This window comes from Prionailurus bengalensis, chromosome A1, assembly GCF_016509475.1.
Source record: "Prionailurus bengalensis isolate Pbe53 chromosome A1, Fcat_Pben_1.1_paternal_pri, whole genome shotgun sequence".
NCBI lineage: Eukaryota > Metazoa > Chordata > Mammalia > Carnivora > Felidae > Prionailurus > Prionailurus bengalensis.
In genome coordinates, this window is record NC_057343.1 from 25,696,052 (window position 1) to 25,715,700 (window position 19,649).

General features: G+C 38.5%; 1 protein-coding gene across 1 annotated transcript in view; it reads right to left on the reverse strand.

Moving 5' to 3' along the window:
- Window positions 1-19,649, reverse strand: part of GTF2F2 (general transcription factor IIF subunit 2) — a 154,029-nt gene that overhangs the window by 53,498 nt on the left and 80,882 nt on the right. The window contains exon 5 of the mRNA XM_043579108.1: window positions 16,972-17,053. Within this exon, the coding sequence (XP_043435043.1) occupies window positions 16,972-17,053 (82 nt within the window). The remainder of the gene's footprint in view (window positions 1-16,971; window positions 17,054-19,649) is intronic.

Genomic DNA, 19,649 nt, shown 5'->3' on the forward strand with positions numbered 1-19,649 from the left:
TATAGATTTTGGATACTAACTCTTTATCTGATATATCACTTGCAAATATCTTCTCCCATTCTGTTGATTGCCTTTTAGTTTTGCTGATTGTTTCCTTCACCATGCAGAAGCTTTTTATCTTGATGAGGTCCCAAGAGTTCATTTTTGCTTTTGTTTCCCTTGCCTCTGGAGACATGTTGAATAAGAAGTTGCTGTGAGGTCAAAGAGGTTTTTGTCTGCTTTCTCCTCAAGGATTTTGATGGCTTCCTGTCTTACGTTTAGGTCTTTCATCCATTTTGGGTTTATTTTTGTATGGCATAAGAAAGTGGTCCAGGTTCAATCTTCTGCATGTCGCTGTCCAGTTTTCTCAATACCAGTTGCTGAAGAGACTGTCCTTTTTTCTCCACTAGATACTTTTCCTGCTTTGTCAAAAATTATCTGGTCATACGTTTGTGGGTCCATTTCTGGGTTCTCTATTCTGTTCCATTGATCTAAGTGTCTGTTTTTGTGCGAGTACCATATTGTCTTGATGATTACAGCTTTGTAATACATCCTAAAAGTCTGGAATTGTGATGCCTCCAGCTTTGGCTTTCTTTTTCAGGATTGCTTTGGCTATTCAGGTCTCTTGCTGAGAGTCTCTTGCTAAAATTTGCTCATACAAATTTTAGGATTGTTTGTTCGAACTCTGTGAAGAATGCTGGTGTTATTTTGATAGGGATTGCACTGAATATGTAGACTGCTTGGGTAGTAACAACATTTTAATATTTGTTCTTCCAATCCAGAAGCATGGAATATTTTTCCTTTTTTTGTGTGTCTTCTTCAATTTCTTGCATAAGCTTTCTATAGTTTTCAGTGTATAGATTTTTCACCTCTTTGGTTAGGTTTATTCCTAGGTATTTTTCTAATTTTTATTTTTTTACTGTTTATTTATTTTGAGACAGAGAGAGACAGAGCGTGAGCAGGGGAGGGGCAGAGAGAGAGAGAGAGATGGAGACACAGAATCCCAAGGAGGCTCCAGGCTCTGAGCTGTCAGCACACAGCCTGACACAGGACCCGAACTCATGAACCATGAGGTCATGACCTGAGCTGAAGTCAGACGCCCAAGTGACTGAGCCACCCAGGCGCCCCTATTCCCAGGTATTTTTTAACTTCAGTTTCAGTGAGCAATAGCATCTGTAAGTCTTTGTCCAAGTACAATACATGCAAGTATGTGTCACACCAAAAATGTCCATTTTAAAGAGAAAATAACTTGATATTTTAAATTAACTTTGGAATGTTTGTAAATTAAACATAAGTAATTCAATTTTATGAGAATTCAACAAATAAAAGATTATTGAACTTTAACAAAGGAAAAATAAACCCGTTACTCTTCAGATAAATCTCCAAAATGTAAGAGGCTCAAAGAATTATAAAAAAAATTAATTCATGAAACATTTATTGGATCATTATCAAATGACAGACACCATGCTAGGTGATAAGTCAATACGAGAAAGATAGTGCCACACAGTAGTAAGTGCTAAAAATACGATAAAACTGAGTAATGGCATGACAAGCAACTAGGCCGTGGTGGTGGGGAGATGGCTACGTTATTTCATTCACGAGTGGTCAGGAGAGGCCTGTCTGAAAAGGTGGCATATGGCCTGAGGACTGCCTGATGGAAAGGAGGCTGACTAAGACCTCCTGAAAGACTCGTGCTTACACTGAAAGATCGGACTTGTTCTGAGAGACAAAGAAGGGGCCATTTTGGCTGTTGCCTAGTGCATGAGAACAGGGGTGTGGTGGGAGAGGAGGATGAGGAAGCTTCAGGGTCAGAGCACATAAAGCTCAGAAGGTAGGTCATACAGGATCTGTACATTCTAAGTACGGGAGTGGTATGACGTCATCCAGGCTAATGACGGCTATGTGAAGAATGGCCCACAGGGGTTAGCAGGCGGCCACCAGTTACTACTAGGCGGTTGTAGTAGTAGCTGCAGGGGCAGGAGCTCTCTCCAGTGCACTGGTCCTGCACTCAGAAGGGTCTTACACTTGATTTAGTGCAATGCTGTCACTGTTTTGAAATTCTTCATTTATCAATAAGGGGCTGTAGAATTTTGTTTTGCAACAGGCCCTACGAATTATGTGGTTGGTCTTAAATATAGGTGACTAAATAATACAGACAGCTTAGACCTGTAGAGTGGCAGGAGTGATAAGAAGGGCAGCATCTATAGTGTTGGTACAGATGACAGAACCTGAAGATGGTTTGGATGTATCTTGTCAAGAAAAGAGGAATCACGGAAAACTCCTAGGTTGTTTTTGTTTTGCCTGAGTGAGTGAAAATGGGGAAGACTGGAGAAAGAACTGCATTAAGGGTGGGAAGGTGGGTAACAACCAAGAATTCAATTTTAGGAATGTGAAGTTAAGAGGCCTTTCAGACATCCAAAGGGAGCTTTCAAGAGAACTGTTGTAAATATATGGGTATGAAAGCCCAAAAAGAGGTTTTGAGCTGGAGATACAAATTCCAGAGTCATCGTGTATATATTCTTAACGTGGATGGGATCACTTTGCAATATAGGAGGGATAGAGTTCAAGACATAAGCAGAAGCTACAGAGACTATGAGGGCCAGAGGAAAATTAAAGAGGGTCACAGTAACCAAGGAAAGAGAATGTGCTAAGGACAGAGCCCTGAAGGATACCTAATAACCTCCTTCAGAGTGAAATATGCTCAATCTGTGACACACTGGTTCATCTACCTGTTCAACCCAACACTGCAATACACTATAATCAGCCCTTTGTCTACTCAACCTACCAGGATGATCTACTATGTTTCCTCAAGCACTCCTATTGAGGTACCCCAGATTGTGATGTGCCCGTTCCTCCTAGAATCTCTCCCTCCCACTCTTTATCTATTCAAAGCCCATGATTCTTTTCCCTGACTTCACCAAATCAGCATCTTCAGAAACTCAGTATTTAATACCTGTGTCAACCTCCTATGTTGCATGTAATAATATATTACCCTAAATTATTATTTAATACATGTCTATGATCCATTTCCCAAAACAGATAAGCTCTAGTTCACTTTTAATGTTATATTGTGTAGTATACATCAGATGCTTAATATACATCTGTTGAACAAATGAGTAATAAATAACACCTTGAAGCTATGAAATATGGGGAAGTAACAGAAGTAGATAAATCAACCTGGCATGTAACAGTTTAAAAAGAAATGACTCATTATGATCTAAGTCCTGGGCTGCCTGCGAGACAAAAGGCTAAGTCTCATACCTTTCATTCCTTCTTCATTCAACAAGTATTTATTGCGCACCTACTAGGTGCCAGGCACCGTTCCAGTTATTAGAGATACACCATCCAATAAAGTAGACAAAAGGTCTTGCCCTCATGGAGCGACATTTTAGTGGAAATACCATTCGCTGGCATGTTATGTTTTGCATAAGCTTATTAAGCCCGCACTTTCCTCTCCTGTTTTCCCTACATGCCTACTATTTTTCAGTTTGAGAAGTTTTTGCCTGAACATTAGTAGTAGTAGTAGTAATTCCATGCTTTCAGTTTTTCTCGAATATGTAACACATTATAAGAAAAGGGTTTTACACATTCGTAGGTCTTCAATGTTGTAAAAAAAAAAAATCAGTACATGGTATGTGACAACTGTCATATTAGGATATATTATAGAGAAGCACATCTTCAAAACAGCGTAACTACTAAGTGCATCAAAACTACCCAAAGCATTAAAGATTTCACATAAACTTCACAGAAGTAAAATAATAATCTTCACAGACATGTAAAATTATTTAATATTCTATCTCTCCCCTGCAGATATATGGAGTTTTGAAATTCAATTAAGTTATGCTATCAAAGTTCATTTTTAAGTCGCAGGATCTGAAATTAGATAAGCATTCTAAAATGAAACAATGAAGCAGTTACATAGCTTGTATAAATCCTATAAATGTTATCCTACTATTTATTTTATAATGTAACAGACCCACAATACTAACAGTATTAGTGTAAATCATAAGGCATTAGGGTGAAGATCATCCTATACAAGAGAGAAGAAAAAGAGAACAAACTCCCTTCCCTTTTCCTACTGATAAGCCAAGCAACCTTCTGAAAACACTACGGCCAGAAGAGGTATCTTGTCGTCTAATGCACTGGAATCAACAGAATGTGGGTTCAAATTTCAGTTTTGCCATTTACAAAATTGAGCCTGGGCAAATCACTTAACTACAACTCAATTTTTTCATTTGTGAAAATGGAAACAAGATTTTTTTAAAAAGTAACTAAAATGAACATTTCATATAATATGAAGCCATTTAAGAGTACATGACCTACCATGTGGGCTAAGCTAAGCTGTCTGGCCTGAAAATCAATTCTCCTAGGCAGACTTTAAATGTTTTTTTAAACATTATCTTCTCTTTCTCAACTTATCTAGGATTCTTGCTTAAAATTCAAGTTTTGTTTACAATCTATCTGATGGCAAGTTCATTAGAGTCTCAAGCAAGAGGGATAGTCTGTAAGGTGTTTATGAGTAAGGTCTTCTTGTACTTAACACCTGATCATTCCAAAGTCTACATCAGTCCCTCCTAGTAGTAAGTTAGAGACTATTGATTATCATCGTTACTGCTGATTCAAGGTACTAAATGGTAAATGGGACCCTTGTTCCCTAATAAAGGAACATATGATCTTTCCTTAAGTACTTCAGGAAATTACAGCCTAAGGGTCAAAAATTTCAGTGCCTACAAGGACCAGACAAGCAACTTACACTTTAAGCCAATTGGTAAGTAAACAGGACACGTGGGCCTGCAGCAAACCAGACAGAGTGCGGCGCATCCCCAGGTTTGCTCAGTTCGCAGCGCACTGTAGGGTCCCACTGAAGGGGCACATTCAAAGAAACAGCAAAGATTTGTATGATTATTGTGACTTCTGGCAGATGACAATAACGTCATTTAACAAAATATGTAAACTGCCATAATTTTCTGACTGATAAAATAAAAACACTTAACGAAGGATCACCTTTTACAAATTTGTACAAAGACACTATATGGACTAGTGATGGTCCTGATCCTGCATAAGGCAACTTGGCCATTTCTGTGGCTCACATTCAGCAGTAAGTTTTAAACTCTCAGAAGATACCTCCAACAAATGCAGGCAGGCCAGATCTACCCACTCGGCCCAGGAAGCAGAGATGGTTGTCCTGGTGACAAGTCTCACCACAAACAAAAAGGACTACTCAATATTGTGTTTAGGGCCAACCTATTCAGTGTAATTTCAATGACTTTCCTTCCTCTCCCATTAAAAAAAAAAAAAAAAAAAAAAAAAAAAAAAAAAAAAATCTGCCTACTCAAATACCTTGAACAGGTAATCTAATGGCTATTATTTCACATGTGGTAATAAATGGTCTAAAATCAAATACCCACTTTGACTTATACCTATTCATTCTCGGAGTGTATTCAGAATTGAGAGAACAGAAAAGATCAGAACATGATAAAAAGTAGATGCCTAAAGATAGACATTACTAAGGGGGAAAGGGGTGAAAAAAGGAGATGCCTGGATAATAAAGATAAACTTTCCATACTTCACAGTTTTACCTAAGGTTAGCCCTGTTGATTTTCAACTGTGAGTGAACAAAGAGAAATTGTATACTGAAGTATTTTTATCCTACAAAGCTGTGAGGCTTTGTAGAAACACCACCACATGCCAGTACGGCTTCTTTGGACTTCTAATTTAAATTTAGACACAGCTAAGTGCATTGTTAAAGGTGTATTAATCCTGAAGAGATTCATTAATCATACTAGAACTATAAATCCTTAACTTCAAAATGCTGGGTTTTGGTCAATTATGAGAATTTACTGAACATAAAGCTGTTAGCACAAAGATGAACTAGATCTATTCCCTGACCTCAAGAAGCTCACTATCGATCTAGTAGAGATAAACAAAAGTAATAAAAAACAAACTAAAAAGAAAAATGTGATTAGCAGTTTATTAGAAAAAGTGTAGCAGGGGCTTGGTGATGATGGTGATTATCCTGTGTGGAGAAAAATAGCTGGCGACATTTCACATTTGAAGCGAATCTTAAAGGATTAACAGGGATTCTGGCAAGCAGAAACCCAAGAACAGAGCACAGCAAGCAGAGGGCTATGACATGACACACCTGGGAAGAGTGAAAGTGACCGGTTTTGATACAGTGCACACTTGAGTCGGAATTAGCAGTATAATAAGAAGGGGCTGGAACCCCAAGGAAGACCAAGAGAAAGGGCAGAGGAGGTGTGAAACTCCAAAGACGAGAGCCGCTTAGGGTGAGACAGTTCCCAGGTACTCAAAAAGTTCCTCTCCTATTCCTATCTTACAGTAAAAATATCAGAGAACTCCGAAGAAGGAAATCATAATGAAAACTTGGTTGATAATTATGCCAGTGCTCCAGTGAGGAGCCCAACACCGGGCTTGAAGTCACGACCCTGAGATCAAGACCTGAGCTGAGATCAAGAGTCAGACACTTAACTGACGGAGCCACCCAGGCGCCCCACTTTAATTCTTTATGTATATATATTCCCAATAGCTTTTTACAATCCTTTAGAAACCATTCTTTCATCAAAATACCAAATCTTCAGGTGTAGTCTATAGCTCAAGAGCTATGGAGGACAGCTTGCTATGGCTCTTCAGAGGAAACGGTGGCATCCTCACCATCAATGTCCCTAAGATTTTTTTTTTTTTTTGAAAAAAGGATTGTTGGGGTGCCTGGGTGTCTCAATCAGTTAAGCATCTAACTCTGGATTTTCAGCTAAGATCATGATCTTATGGTTTGTGAATGTGAGCCCTGAGACAGGCTCTGGACTGACAGCACAGAGCCTGCTTGGGACTTGAGCTCTTCTCTCTCTCTCTCTCTCAAAATAGATAAATAAATCTATAAAAAAAATAATAAAAGACAATTCTTATTATGGACTAAGATGTCTTCCTTGCACCAAATAGCATTCCCTATGAGGGGCTGTTTTAGTCTTTTTAAAAATTCTAAGTAAAACACCTTGCCTAGTTTCTTATGGTAGTTTTATCCCACTGATATTTTTGTACTTTTACTACACTACTTATAATACATTTAAAAATTGTATTTTAATGATGACACCAGCTCCTTATACATCAGCTCCTTCATTTAAAGTGATAACTAAAGGGGCGCCTGGGTGGCGCAGTCGGTTAAGCGTCCGACTTCAGCCAGGTCACGATCTTGCGGTCCGTGAGTTCGAGCCCCGCGTCAGGCTCTGGGCTGATGGTTCAGAGCCTGGAGCCTGTTTCTGATTCTGTGTCTCCCTCTCTCTCTGCCCTTCCCCCGTTCATGCTCTGTCTCTCTCTGTCCCAAAAATAAATAAACGTTGAAAAAAAAAATTTTTTTAATAAAATAAAATAAAATAAAGTGATAACTAAAAAGGAGCAGTACAGGGGAAAGGATGTGAGAACAACAGCATGCTTAAGGCAAAGAAGGCCAGCTGCCTTCTTGGATTAGCTCTTCAGAAGGACTTCCTGTTCCCTGGCACTTAAAAAATATCTTTGATTAAAAAAGATTTATAGTTCCACATTTTAAAAATCCTACATTTGGGTACCTTAGGAGAGTCTTTAGCCCAAGCATCACTGCAGGAGAGGAGGACAGGACTGTTTCCAAAGAAACCTTGGGAAAATGTCAGGATTATTACCCCTCACGCTGTTCACGAAGATTCTGAATATCCAGATTTATAAACTAAAAACCCATGGGTTTCTAATATACACATGTAATTTATGGTGGCCACATTAAGGACTCCCTGAGGACAGAGAAAAAAGTAGATGAAAAGACTATGAAGAGAGAGTTAACGCAGTTCCCTGTGTCTGAATCTGGTTAATATCTAGATAGTTCTAAACTACCACTTTAGGATTATTTTGAAAAGAGATTATCATGGACTCTATAACAAAATCTTCAGATTCTTTCTCTCAGCAACAGTTCTCTTTCTGCTCTACTTCTAATTTACACTTGACTGAAGTAACTGATCTACCTCAAGGTAGGGATTCAAAAAGAATCCTTGTTGCAAGTCTCTTACCATGAGAACTAAGACAGACTGGATAGGGTTGGAAGTATCTCCAGCAGAGTTTTAGGGCAAGAGTTCTTACTCAGGTAATTATTGTCAGTGTAAGAGTTAATACTTACCAAGTACCTACTCTGTGGCAGACACCTCACATACTATATAATTTTGTCTTTATCATAACAGATAAATGCCACTATCCCATTTTACAGATGAAGAAACAAAGGCACAGAAAGGTCACATAGCCAGTAAATGGCGAAGCCAGTTTTTAAACCCAGGTTGTCTGACTCTAGAGTCCAACCTCTTAACTACCTGACCCTACTATTATCTTCATAGATACAGATTTGCTTTCTAATAAAACTCTTGATCCTCTTTAGAGGATAAAATGGTCATTCCTCAAAGGAAGCAATCAAGCATGAGAATGTCTTTGGCAAATGTTTCCGGTCCCTAAGATGCTTTCTGATAAAAATGGTTTCACTGTGGACCTCATGATTGTCTCCCTAGCATCCACTTTACCACCTCCCTACTGAGGAGCATGTTTTAGATGGAACTGACCCCACCACCTACGCATTTTCACAGGTGGTTCCCAACTGTTAATCCACATATTCCATCTTCACTGTTGCATTTATTGATTCAGGGACAGACTCAGAACCCACGCTGGCCCAAAGAAGGAAGTGAAGGGTCTATCTGTTTAACCATTGGTTAAAGACAAGGTCACTTAACTCTCGGGGCTTCATATGAATAAAGAGGCAGATAATCCTGGCAGCTGCAGGTGGCCATCTTGCTACCAGGAGAAATACCAGCCTGAAGACAGTCAAGCTGAAGAAAGACCCAAGAACATTAGAAGGACAGCTCAAGCACTGATGATGTGGAGAACTTCTAGATAAAGCATGGCTAAAGCCCACAATACCACTGTGTTTTATTTATGTGAGTCAATGAGTTTCTTTGATTTTTAAGCCAGTCTGCCCTGGGTTTTCTGATACCAGCAAATGAAAGTTATCGTAACAGATATAAATATATTAATCATTAACCTCAATGTTCACCAAAAATTGTGTTTCAAATGAGACTATCATAAAGCTAAAATCTAATACTACGTTTCCCTGGACATAAAGTTATCTTTATAGAATTCTGAGCTGCTGTTATGACTTCAAATTTTATTGAGGATTAATAGAAAAATGATTACTGATTTTGCTGTTTTAATAAACTTCATATAAAAATTTACATGGAGACATTAACCCAGCACTATGGTATGCCCAACTTGCTGTGGCTACTGAGGAGCGCACAAGGTTTACATTCAGTCATAGCAGTTTTTTTTTTTTTTTAATATTTTTTTTCAACGTTTATTTATTTTTGGGACAGAGAGAGACAGAGCATGAATGGGGGAGGGGCAGAGAGAGAGGGAGACACAGAATCAGAAACAGGCTCCAGGCTCTGAGCCATCAGCCCAGAGCCCGACGCGGGGCTCGAACTCCCGGACCGCGAGATCGTGACCTGGCTGAAGTCGGACGCTTAACTGACTGCGCCACCCAGGCGCCCCCAGTCATAGCAGTTTTACCTAGTCTAGGACATCTGGTACTGTATACATTTCCTAACTGCTGGCACTTTCATTATTTGACTCTTACCTTTCAGTTCTCATTTTAAAAGGTTAGTATTTCAGTGTATCTGGGCTATTCATAATAAGGGTGACCTTATACCCCAATTTTATCTGGCAGTTTACACTCCTATGTCCCAGTGTGGCATCTTCTCTGGTTAGTGCCTGCTTTCATTCTCAAAAGTATCCTGTTTTGAATGATAAATGATGGGATAATCCTATTTATAATTCACCTTGTATTTCTTTTTTAAATATAAAGGGACACAGCTATAAGATAATCATCCTAATATGTAAGAAAAACCACTTACAAAGTAATTATTCTTTATGAAATTTATCTATGGAGAAGAGTCAAAATTACAAGTACTAAATATATCCACATACTAGTTTAAATGAAAAGAAAAGAAAATGCTTCGGTGTTATTATTGCATTGAGCAAAAATTTTATTTGCAGAAACTTCTTCAGGCATGAATCTAGTTCACCCATATGAATCACATCACCCACAAATTACATAAAGGTTTACTGAGTGAGGGGGTACTTTTCTTCCTCCCTTATAATAAGACATTCTAAGACATCTTTTATCATAATATGAGACATCAGGAATCTAGGCAGCTACAGCCTGGTAACCTCTCCCCAGGAAAGAAAGAGAATCACAACTTGCTTTCTACTATCTGGTGTCTTAGCACAGAAAAAAAGACTCTGATTTTTCTCTTTTCCACCTCTCCACAGCCAATGTTCTGTTCCCAAAGAGAAAGGCTTTTCTTAGGTTTTTGAAGAAAGCCCACAAACACTGAAAGAATTAAAAATAAAAACTTTTGAGACAAGTATTTTTAGATGAATTGGTGACATAAACATGCACAAGTTAAAAAGCCACATTTTTTCCTATTACTATGACTTTCCTACAAGAAAACACCCACTAGGGTGACTGCCTTATCTTTATGTCCCCATTATATTTTAAAAAGTACAACATGAATTATAAGCAGGGTGAATGTATTAATTTATCATTTGATTATTTAAAAAGCCTTAAGGGGTGCCTGCCTGGCTCAGTCAGTGAAGCATGTAACTCTTGACTTTGGGGTCATGAGTTCAAGTTCCACATTGGGCACAGAGATTAGTTTTTTTAAAAAGCCTCACGATCATTAAAGTTATACTTAATAAAACACAATTTAAGTTTAAATTAGTAAACCAAATGTGAACTGATATCAAATATATTCACATTTACTAATTCAAAATAAACTTCCTCCTAATAAAATATCACTTAGATCCATCCAAATTCATGTCAGATAAACAGAAAGTAATAGAAGCAGTGGAATTCTTTTTCCCTTTTGTGTTTTCTTGGTGGCTAAATGGATGCTCGCAGAATTTTATATTATGTGATGGGACTGGACAAAAGAAAATTATAGCATAGGATGAATTTTTCTTCCTTGGCTTGAATTTTATTGACTGGAGGGGTTCCCATATTCCTTGGGTTTACTGCAATACTTATTTCCACCATGGGGTGCCTGAGTAGCTCAGTCAGTTGAGCATCTGGCTCTTGATTTTGGCTCAGGTCATAAGCTCAGTTTGTGAGATCAAGCCCCATGTCGGGCTGTGCACTGACAGTGCAGAGCTTGCTTGGGATGCTCTCTCTCTCACACAAAATAAATAAATAGTAAAAATATTTCTCTCCACCTTTATCTAAATGAATTGACAGCATCTTACAAACTGACAGAATCTTACTTACATGTGATAATATGGCAATTGTAATTCTCATCACATGTAGCTAATTTATCCACTAAAATTTAATTTTATTACTAAAACTAAATTCCCACTAAAGTAGCACTGACATTCTTAAAGAGTATTATATATAAATATAAAATATACTTTGTAATATATCTATTTATGTTACTAAAAGTGTAGTTCAGCCACTATTTGCAAATATAATACAGTAAAAACGCATGGTTAAAGAAAAAACCTCACTGACTTAAGGAAAGGTCTTCTTCGATAAAAAGGCTTTCTCTTCCAGTCCTCTGCAAATGGAAAACTATTTAATTCTTACTTTATATTTTGAAAACCTTTTGTTGTTGATGAAATGCTTCTATATTTGCTTTATCATCACTTTCCCCTTTTGAAAGGAAGATACGTATGTATGTGTGCGGGTCCACTTACACATGTGTAAATTAACTAAAAAAATCAAGTCCAGGTTTCAAGTGCAGTTCTGAGTAAAAAAAAAATTAAAGCTGGATGCTGTTGATTCCTAAGTTTCTGCACCTAGTTTTGCCATTCCTTTTTATTTCAACTCGACAAATACTTCTGGGTATTTAGTATTTGTAATGCACTACGCTAAGTGCTCAGAATAAAAAAAGGGAGAGAGAGACTGAGGAAGAAAGAAGATAAAACCTACAACCCCTGTTCTTATGAAGTTCATAATCTTGTAGAAGATACAACCATGCACATTTAAACAGCAGAAAACAGAGACATTTATGGGGCGCCTGGGTGGCTCAGTTGGTTAGGCGTCCGACTTCAGCTCGGGTCATGATCTCACTGTTTGTGGATTCCAGCCCCGCGTCAGGCTCTGTGCTGACAGCTCAGAGCCTGGAGTCTCTTTCAGATTCTGGGTCTCCCTCTCTCTCTCTCTGCCCCTCCCCAGCTCACACTCTCTCTCAAAAATGAATAAACATTAAAAAAAAGAAAGAAAGAAAAAAGAACACATAGACATTCATACACACCATTAAAAAAGAATAAGTAAGTATGTGGGAATGTGGAAAAGGGTATGGCAGATCCTAACTGGACTGGGGAATGGAAGACATGAGAAGGCTTCACTGAGTAAGTGACACCTGGGTTGGATGTAAGAGCTCAGAGGATCTTGGCAGTAGATAGATGAGGCATTCTAGGTATAGGACACAGCATGTAACAAAGGCATAAAAACTTAAAAGTGCCCAGCACATCCAGGGTAACCATGTGTAGTGTGGCAGAACTAGCTGATGTCTGCCAAAAGGAAAACAGCTAAAAACAAAGCCAGATTATCCACAAACTTGAATGTCATTAAGGACCAAGCAGTCAGTAGGCCCTGAAAAACTTTGAGCATATGTGTGAAATATGAGGGATAGTGTATCTTAGGTACTGGACTGCCAGGTCTGCTCTCAAACAGTTCTACTTTGATGTCACCTACATCTAGAAATCTGCCTTTCCATTTGATCTCTACCACATTTCTTTTCTTTTTCTAAGTGTGTGTGTGTGTGTGTGACAGAGAGAGAGAGAGAGAGAGAGAGAGAGAGAGAGAGAGAGAGAGAGAGAGAGAGAGAGAGAGAGAGAGAGAAAGAGAGAGTAGTTTTGGGGGAAGTCAAAAGTTCTACATGGACAGAAAGAGACAATCCCAACCAGGCTCTGTGCTGTCAGTGCATAGCATGACCCAGGGCTCGATCTCACAAACCGTGAGATCATGACCTGACCCGAAATCAAGAGTTGGACACTTAGCCGACTGAGCCATCCAGGCGCCCCAGCACCACCACATTTTCTGCCTCCTACTATATCATCAGTAAATAGATGTTTTAGATAATCTTGTGTGTGTGTGTGTGTGTGTGTGTTCCTTCAGGTTCACAAACTGTAAATTCTCTGGAGCAAGAAGAGTATCTAGTGATTTTCTTTAAACTGAGCCTTACCTCAGTCATCACATTTGGCATTTGAAAATGTTGAATGGCGATAAACAAAGTACAGGTTGACCCTTGAACAGCACTAGTCTCAGGTGTACAGGTCCACTTATACATGGATACTTTACAGTACAGCACTGTAAATGTATTTTCTCTTCCTTATGATTTTCTTAACATTTTCTTTTCTATGGCTTACTTTATCATAAGAATACAGTAATAATACACAGACCATACAAAATATGTTTAATCAACTGTTTATGTTATTGGTGAGGCTGCCAGTCAATGGTCGGCTATTGGTAGTTTGGAGAAAGTCAAAAGTTCTACACAGATTTTCAACTCTGCAAAGGGTCAGCACCCCAACCCTCTCGTTGTTCAAGTGTCAACTGTACATGAGACACAACTTATGACTCGCATTACTTTCCTATTTTGATAATCTACCCATCAGTACTCTTCTTGCAGTTTAAGTACTTTCTGCTCTTTTAAGTTTTTATGTAAACTGTCAACCAGGATTTAAAGTAAAACGGACATGGGGTCTATAAAGCCTCACCCCTCCCTCTCATTAGTGTTGCCCATCCTGTGCCACACACAGGTTGGCATGGAATCAGTCTGAGGACTCGTAGCAGAAGTGCACCCAGGCCACCATCAGTCTGGTTCTAGCGAAATCTCCTGTCCCGCAACCACTTAAGTAGGAGATGAGTTCATTAAATCCTATCGACTCTACCCCCAAATATCCTCAAAACCTAGTCTTTCATCTCCCTTCCGGCTAGAACCACTTTAACATTTAGCCATTCAGATCACATCTGCCTCTAGCTTATCTCCCTGCTTTCAGTCTTATATTGTGGACAGAAAGGCTTATCCAAAACTTTGCTTTCCACGCTGCTTAGAATTCTTCAGTGCCTCCCTAATAGCCACAGCACAAAGTCCAAATTTCTTACCACAACAGAGACTCTTTAACAAATAATTTAGCAAGAACGTAAAGGTATTTAACATTTTAAACCTTATCTTCTGCCATTTATTCACTGAACAGATATTTACTACCCACTACATGTCATGAACTGTTCTAAGCACTTGGGTATACGTGTGTATAAGTGAGCAAAACAGATGATTGTGTGCTCGTGTGTGTGCGTGCCGACACACCAAAGAACCAACCAGGGAAGTTTAAATCACACAAGGGCGAAGATGGCAATAAACATAAATAAATTATACAGTATATTAGGGGGTGATATGGTCTATAAGAAAATACAAGTATAGAAAGAAGTAGGCTGGTCAGGGTAGGCACTATTGGAAAAGCAGAATCTGAGAAGAGACTTGAAAGAGGCAAGGAGTGAGCCATGCTGCTCTCTGCAGAAAGGACATTCCAGGCAGGAAAGAAAATCTGGTGTAAAGGCCCTAATATGGAAGTATCTAGAGTACTCATGACTGTTAGAGGAGGTCAGGGTGGGGAAAGCAGAGTGAGGGGAGTGAGGGGGAGGATCAAAGGATAGGGAGAAGTGGGAAGGAGTAGGAGGGTGATCATGTAGATCCTTGCAGATGATTCCAAGGACTCAAATTTTATTCTGAGTAATAAAGGACACACTGCAAGTGACCCAGGAGCAAAGGAATGGCATGACTTAACAGATCTGAGAACTGGTCTGACAGCTGTGCAGATCACAGTGGGGCAAGGACAGAAGCAGGAAGTCTGCTATAGGAGGCTACTGCAGTGATCCAGGTGAGAGATGACAACACATCATGGGGGTGGGGGGGAGATGGTCAGAATGCAGATGTGTAATATTTTGAAGGAACGGTCAATAAAATTTTTCTGACACTTTGGATCTGAGGTGTGAAAGAGGCCTCAAGTCTTTATGCATGCATGTCTCTCTGCTGAGGGTGTTCTTACTCCTCTCTTTTTCTACTTGGTCAAAACAATCTCAGTATTCAAGACGCATCATGTATCGCCTATTTTATGAAACTCACATGATTATCATCTCCTGAATCACTCTGTGTCCTTAAGTCATGTAAGTAACTGAAATATGTAATGGCTGGTCTTTTAGCAAGAGTCAAAAGGCTAAACAATTTTCATATCTTTTTTGGTCAGAAAAAAGCAGACATTTCATTAACACAACAGGTGACTTGCCTAATCGCATCATTAAAAAGGTTTAGAAACCTTTAAAGAAAATTAGAACCACAAAAAAAGATCTTGTCAGGCCGCTCAATAACCAGATTTTGCATTCTTCCATTTCAGTACTTGAAGAAGAGAAGTCTACAAAAAAGACTTGCATTGTATGATCAACTTTATAGGCTACACCCAAAGAGAGAAACACCTCTCCAAAGTTACTTTGTTATGAAAGTTATTTTCTGTTATAAAAAGTCTTCATTTTGGTTGTCATCCTTTTACTTGCCCTGGGGAGGCATTTAAATGAGAAGAATTATTGGACACAAAAAAAATAAGTCTTTTTGTTTCATTCCCGAGAGACACACAATAATTTAATTGAGAAGGTGGGGAAATTAAAAAGATGACATGACATTAGAGAGGATGTGGCTCAAGCAGCCACTTTAAAGCATGAGAACACTTATTTTCAGAGAGGCTGTCGCTATAGCCTGAACAGTGTGCTCCCCGTTATGAGCTCTGTACAGCTATCATTGGCTGAAATAGAAGTTCCACGAGGACAGAGAGTTTTACCTGTTTTGTTCACTACCCTTTCACACAGTAAGTGCTGAATGAATGAACAAAGTTATAATTCTAAACTACATGGAGCTGAAATATATTCAACAAAAAGTATAAACCAAGGGGCTCCTGGCTGGCTCAGTTGGTAGGGCATGCGACTCTTGGTCTCAGGGTTGTGAGTTCGAGTCTCACGGGTGGCATGGAGTTTACTTAAAATAAAAAATGTTTTAAAAAGTTTAAAGCAAGTATATTCCACTTCTCAGCATTTAAAAAATTGCTCTTTGAAAGTCCAAATTTGGACTATCGAGAATTTGCAGTCATCTTCCAATATTAATTATAAAATGTTAACCATATACAACAGTGGGGAAGACCTTATGAAAAATCTCTAATGAGTAAGTTTACAAAAAGTTCTCTGTAATCAAGAGAAAAGGATGATATTCTAGCAGCTCTACTTGCTTTATCCTGTATAGTATTTTAGACATGTTCATTATGGGAAAATTACAGCCTTTGAAAATAAAATAGTACAAATATCTTATTACATATCTTTAGAGAATCAAAATCTATAAAGATGACTAGAAAAAAGAAGCATAAAAAGTGTGATTTCAGGTTATATTAAAAGAGTAGCTTAAAACATCCCAAATAGCCCAAGTTGTGAAAGTTCTCTTACCAAAGGAACTCGTACCTGGGTTTTTTTTTTTTTCCTTAATTGAAATATAATTGACATATAACATTATATTAGTTTCAAGTATACAACATAATGATTCAAACTTTACAGACATTATAAAATAATCACCACAATGAGCCTAGTTAACTGTTCATCATATTTACAGGTTTTCTTGTGGTGAGAACTTTTAAGATCTATTCTCTTAGCAATTTTCAAATATGCAAAATAGCAATACTAACTATAGTCACCATGCTGTACATTATATCCCCAGGACTTATTTTATAACTAGAAGTTTGTTCTTAGGTTTAAAACCAAACAGCCTTTGAAGAAAACACTTTTAACATAACTGTAGTCTTCATGCAGTCAATAAGTAATCTATGTATTTCAATCCCCAAGAGGAAATATCAGGTATTATTTTAAAGTTAAAAAACACCAACCTCTTTAATCTCATGTAGTTTTCACTGGCAGCAGGTCGGCATTCAGCTCTTTGCACGACTATTCCTTCCAATGAAAGTTTATCTTGAATGGAAAGAAAAAAAATTAACAAATGTATTCAGAGATTACACGGATTATTTTTTTTTTTAATTTTTTTAACGTTTATTTATTTTTGGGACAGAGAGAGACAGAGCATGAACGGGGGAGGGGCAGAGAGAGAGGGAGACACAGAATCGGAAACAGGCTCCAGGCTCTGAGCCATCAGCCCAGAGCCCGACGCGGGGCTCGAACTCACGGACCGCGAGATCGTGACCTGGCTGAAGTCGGACGCTTAACCGACTGAGCCACCCAGGCGCCCCTACATGGATTATTTTTAAGATTTTACTTTGACATCCTAACCACAGTAATAATGATCAGCATCAAATATAATAATAAAAATCAATGAAACAAAAGGAATACTGGTAAGTTTATAGTACCATCATTAGTCAGAATAGAGAACAACCTTACTCTTGGCTAGTGAAAAACTGAGCTTGTCAGGTTTACTGGGCTGCTGCAGCTGCTTGCCAATAACAACTTCTATTTATTTTTTCTAGAGAGGGTGGCTTAAATGTAAGGGCATAAAATCAAATTTAAAAAATCTGAAGGGTGTGGAGGCTATCTCATCTTTGGCAGAGAAGTAACTTCTAAAAACTCAGCTAGTCTAAACCACTAAAATCAAAGGTAATATATATTTGCATGTGTGGGTGTGCACACTCACACATACATGTAGGCAAATAAAATTCTAGAATACACTATGACTAGAAAACTGTGAAATTGAACAGATCATTGTCTAGGCTATGCTGTGTACCAGTTCTGCCTGCCAGTTGCTCTGACTTCTATTTTCAAGAAGAATTATTAACTTGGGTGTGTCCAAATAAGAGCTTTAACTGCTATGGACATCTGTTCAAACAAAAGGGCAATTTTTCCTACCATTAGTAAGAATTCTTATGGTGACCCTGACACAAAATTTGAGAGAAACTGAAAAAGTAAACAAAAGTTAGCACTTCCAACATGACTACCAGGCACCAAACATTGCTGTGAAGTCACTTTACAGACGTTATTTTATTTGATAGCACATATATGACTGTCCCATGATGGCACTAGCTTTCCTATGGTCTGAAAAGATTTATGTCTATGGTTAGGAAGTTATGGTTCAGTCTTATTTCCATGCAAATTCACCCGGGTTTTGAGAAGAAATTCAGGAAATCCTTTGGCTCATCAGCAATGTATTTATGATTCATCTCGTCAGGGTGAATGACTTCATGCATTCCACTAATATGAACTAAGTGCGTACTAGGTAAAGGGCACCATCTAGGCATTTGGAATCAAAGATGATTAAGATACAGTACTATTTTCTGGCACAAAAACAGACACTCAGATCAATGGAACAGAATAGAGAACCCAGAAATGGACCCACAAACGTATGGCCAACTAATCTTTGACAAAGCAGGAAAGACTATCCAATGGAATTAAGACAGTCTCTTTAGCAAGTGGTGCTGGGAAAATTGGACAGCGACATGCAGAAGAATGAACCAGGACCACTTTCTTATACCACACACAAAAATAAACTTAAAATGGATGAAAGACCTAAATGTAAGACAGGAAGCCATCAAAATCCTCGAGGAGAAAGCAGGCAAAAACCTCTTTGATCTTGGCTGCAGAAACTTCTTACTCAACAAGTCTCCAGAGGCAAGGGAAACAAAAGCAAAAATGAACTACTGGGACCACATCAAGATAAAAAGATTCTGCACAGTGAAGGAAACAATCAGCAAAACTAAAGGCAACTGACAGAATGGGAGAAGATATTTGCAAATGACACATCAGATAAAGGGTTAGTATCCAAAGTCTATAAAAAACTTATCAAACTCAACACCCAAAAAATAATCCAGTGAAGAAATGGGCAAAAGAAATGGGCCCATTTTTCCAAAGACATCCAGATGGCCAACCAACACATGAAAAAATGCTCACCATCACTCACTCATCACCAGGGAAATACAAATCAAAACCACAATGAGATACCACCTCACACCAGTCAGAATGGCTAATGTTAACAACTCAGGCAACAACAGATGTTGGCAAGGATGCAGAGAAAGAGGATCTCTTTTGCACTGCTGGCGGGAATGCAAACTGGTGCAGCCACTCTGGAAAACAGTATGGAGGTTCCTCAATTAAAAACAGAACTACCCTACAACCCAGCAATTGCACTACTAGGTATTTATCCAAGGGATACAGGTATGCTGTTTCAAAGGGGCACATGTACCCCAGTGTTTATAGCAGCACTATCAACAATAGCCAAAGTATGGAAAGAGCTCAAATGTCCATCAATAGATGAATGGATAAAGAAGATGTGATATATATATATATACAATGGAGTATTACTTGGCGATCAAAAAAAGAATGAAATCTTGCCATTTGCAACTACGTGGATGGAACTAGAGGGTATTATGCTAAGCGAAATTAGTCAAGAGAAAGACAAATACCATGTGACTTCACTCATATGAGGACTTTAAGACACAGAACAGATGAACACAAGGGAAGGGAAACAAAAATAACATTAAAAAAAAGGGAGGGGGACAAACATAACAGACTCATAAATATGGAGAACAAACAGAGGGTTACTAGAGGGGTTGTGTGTGGGGTG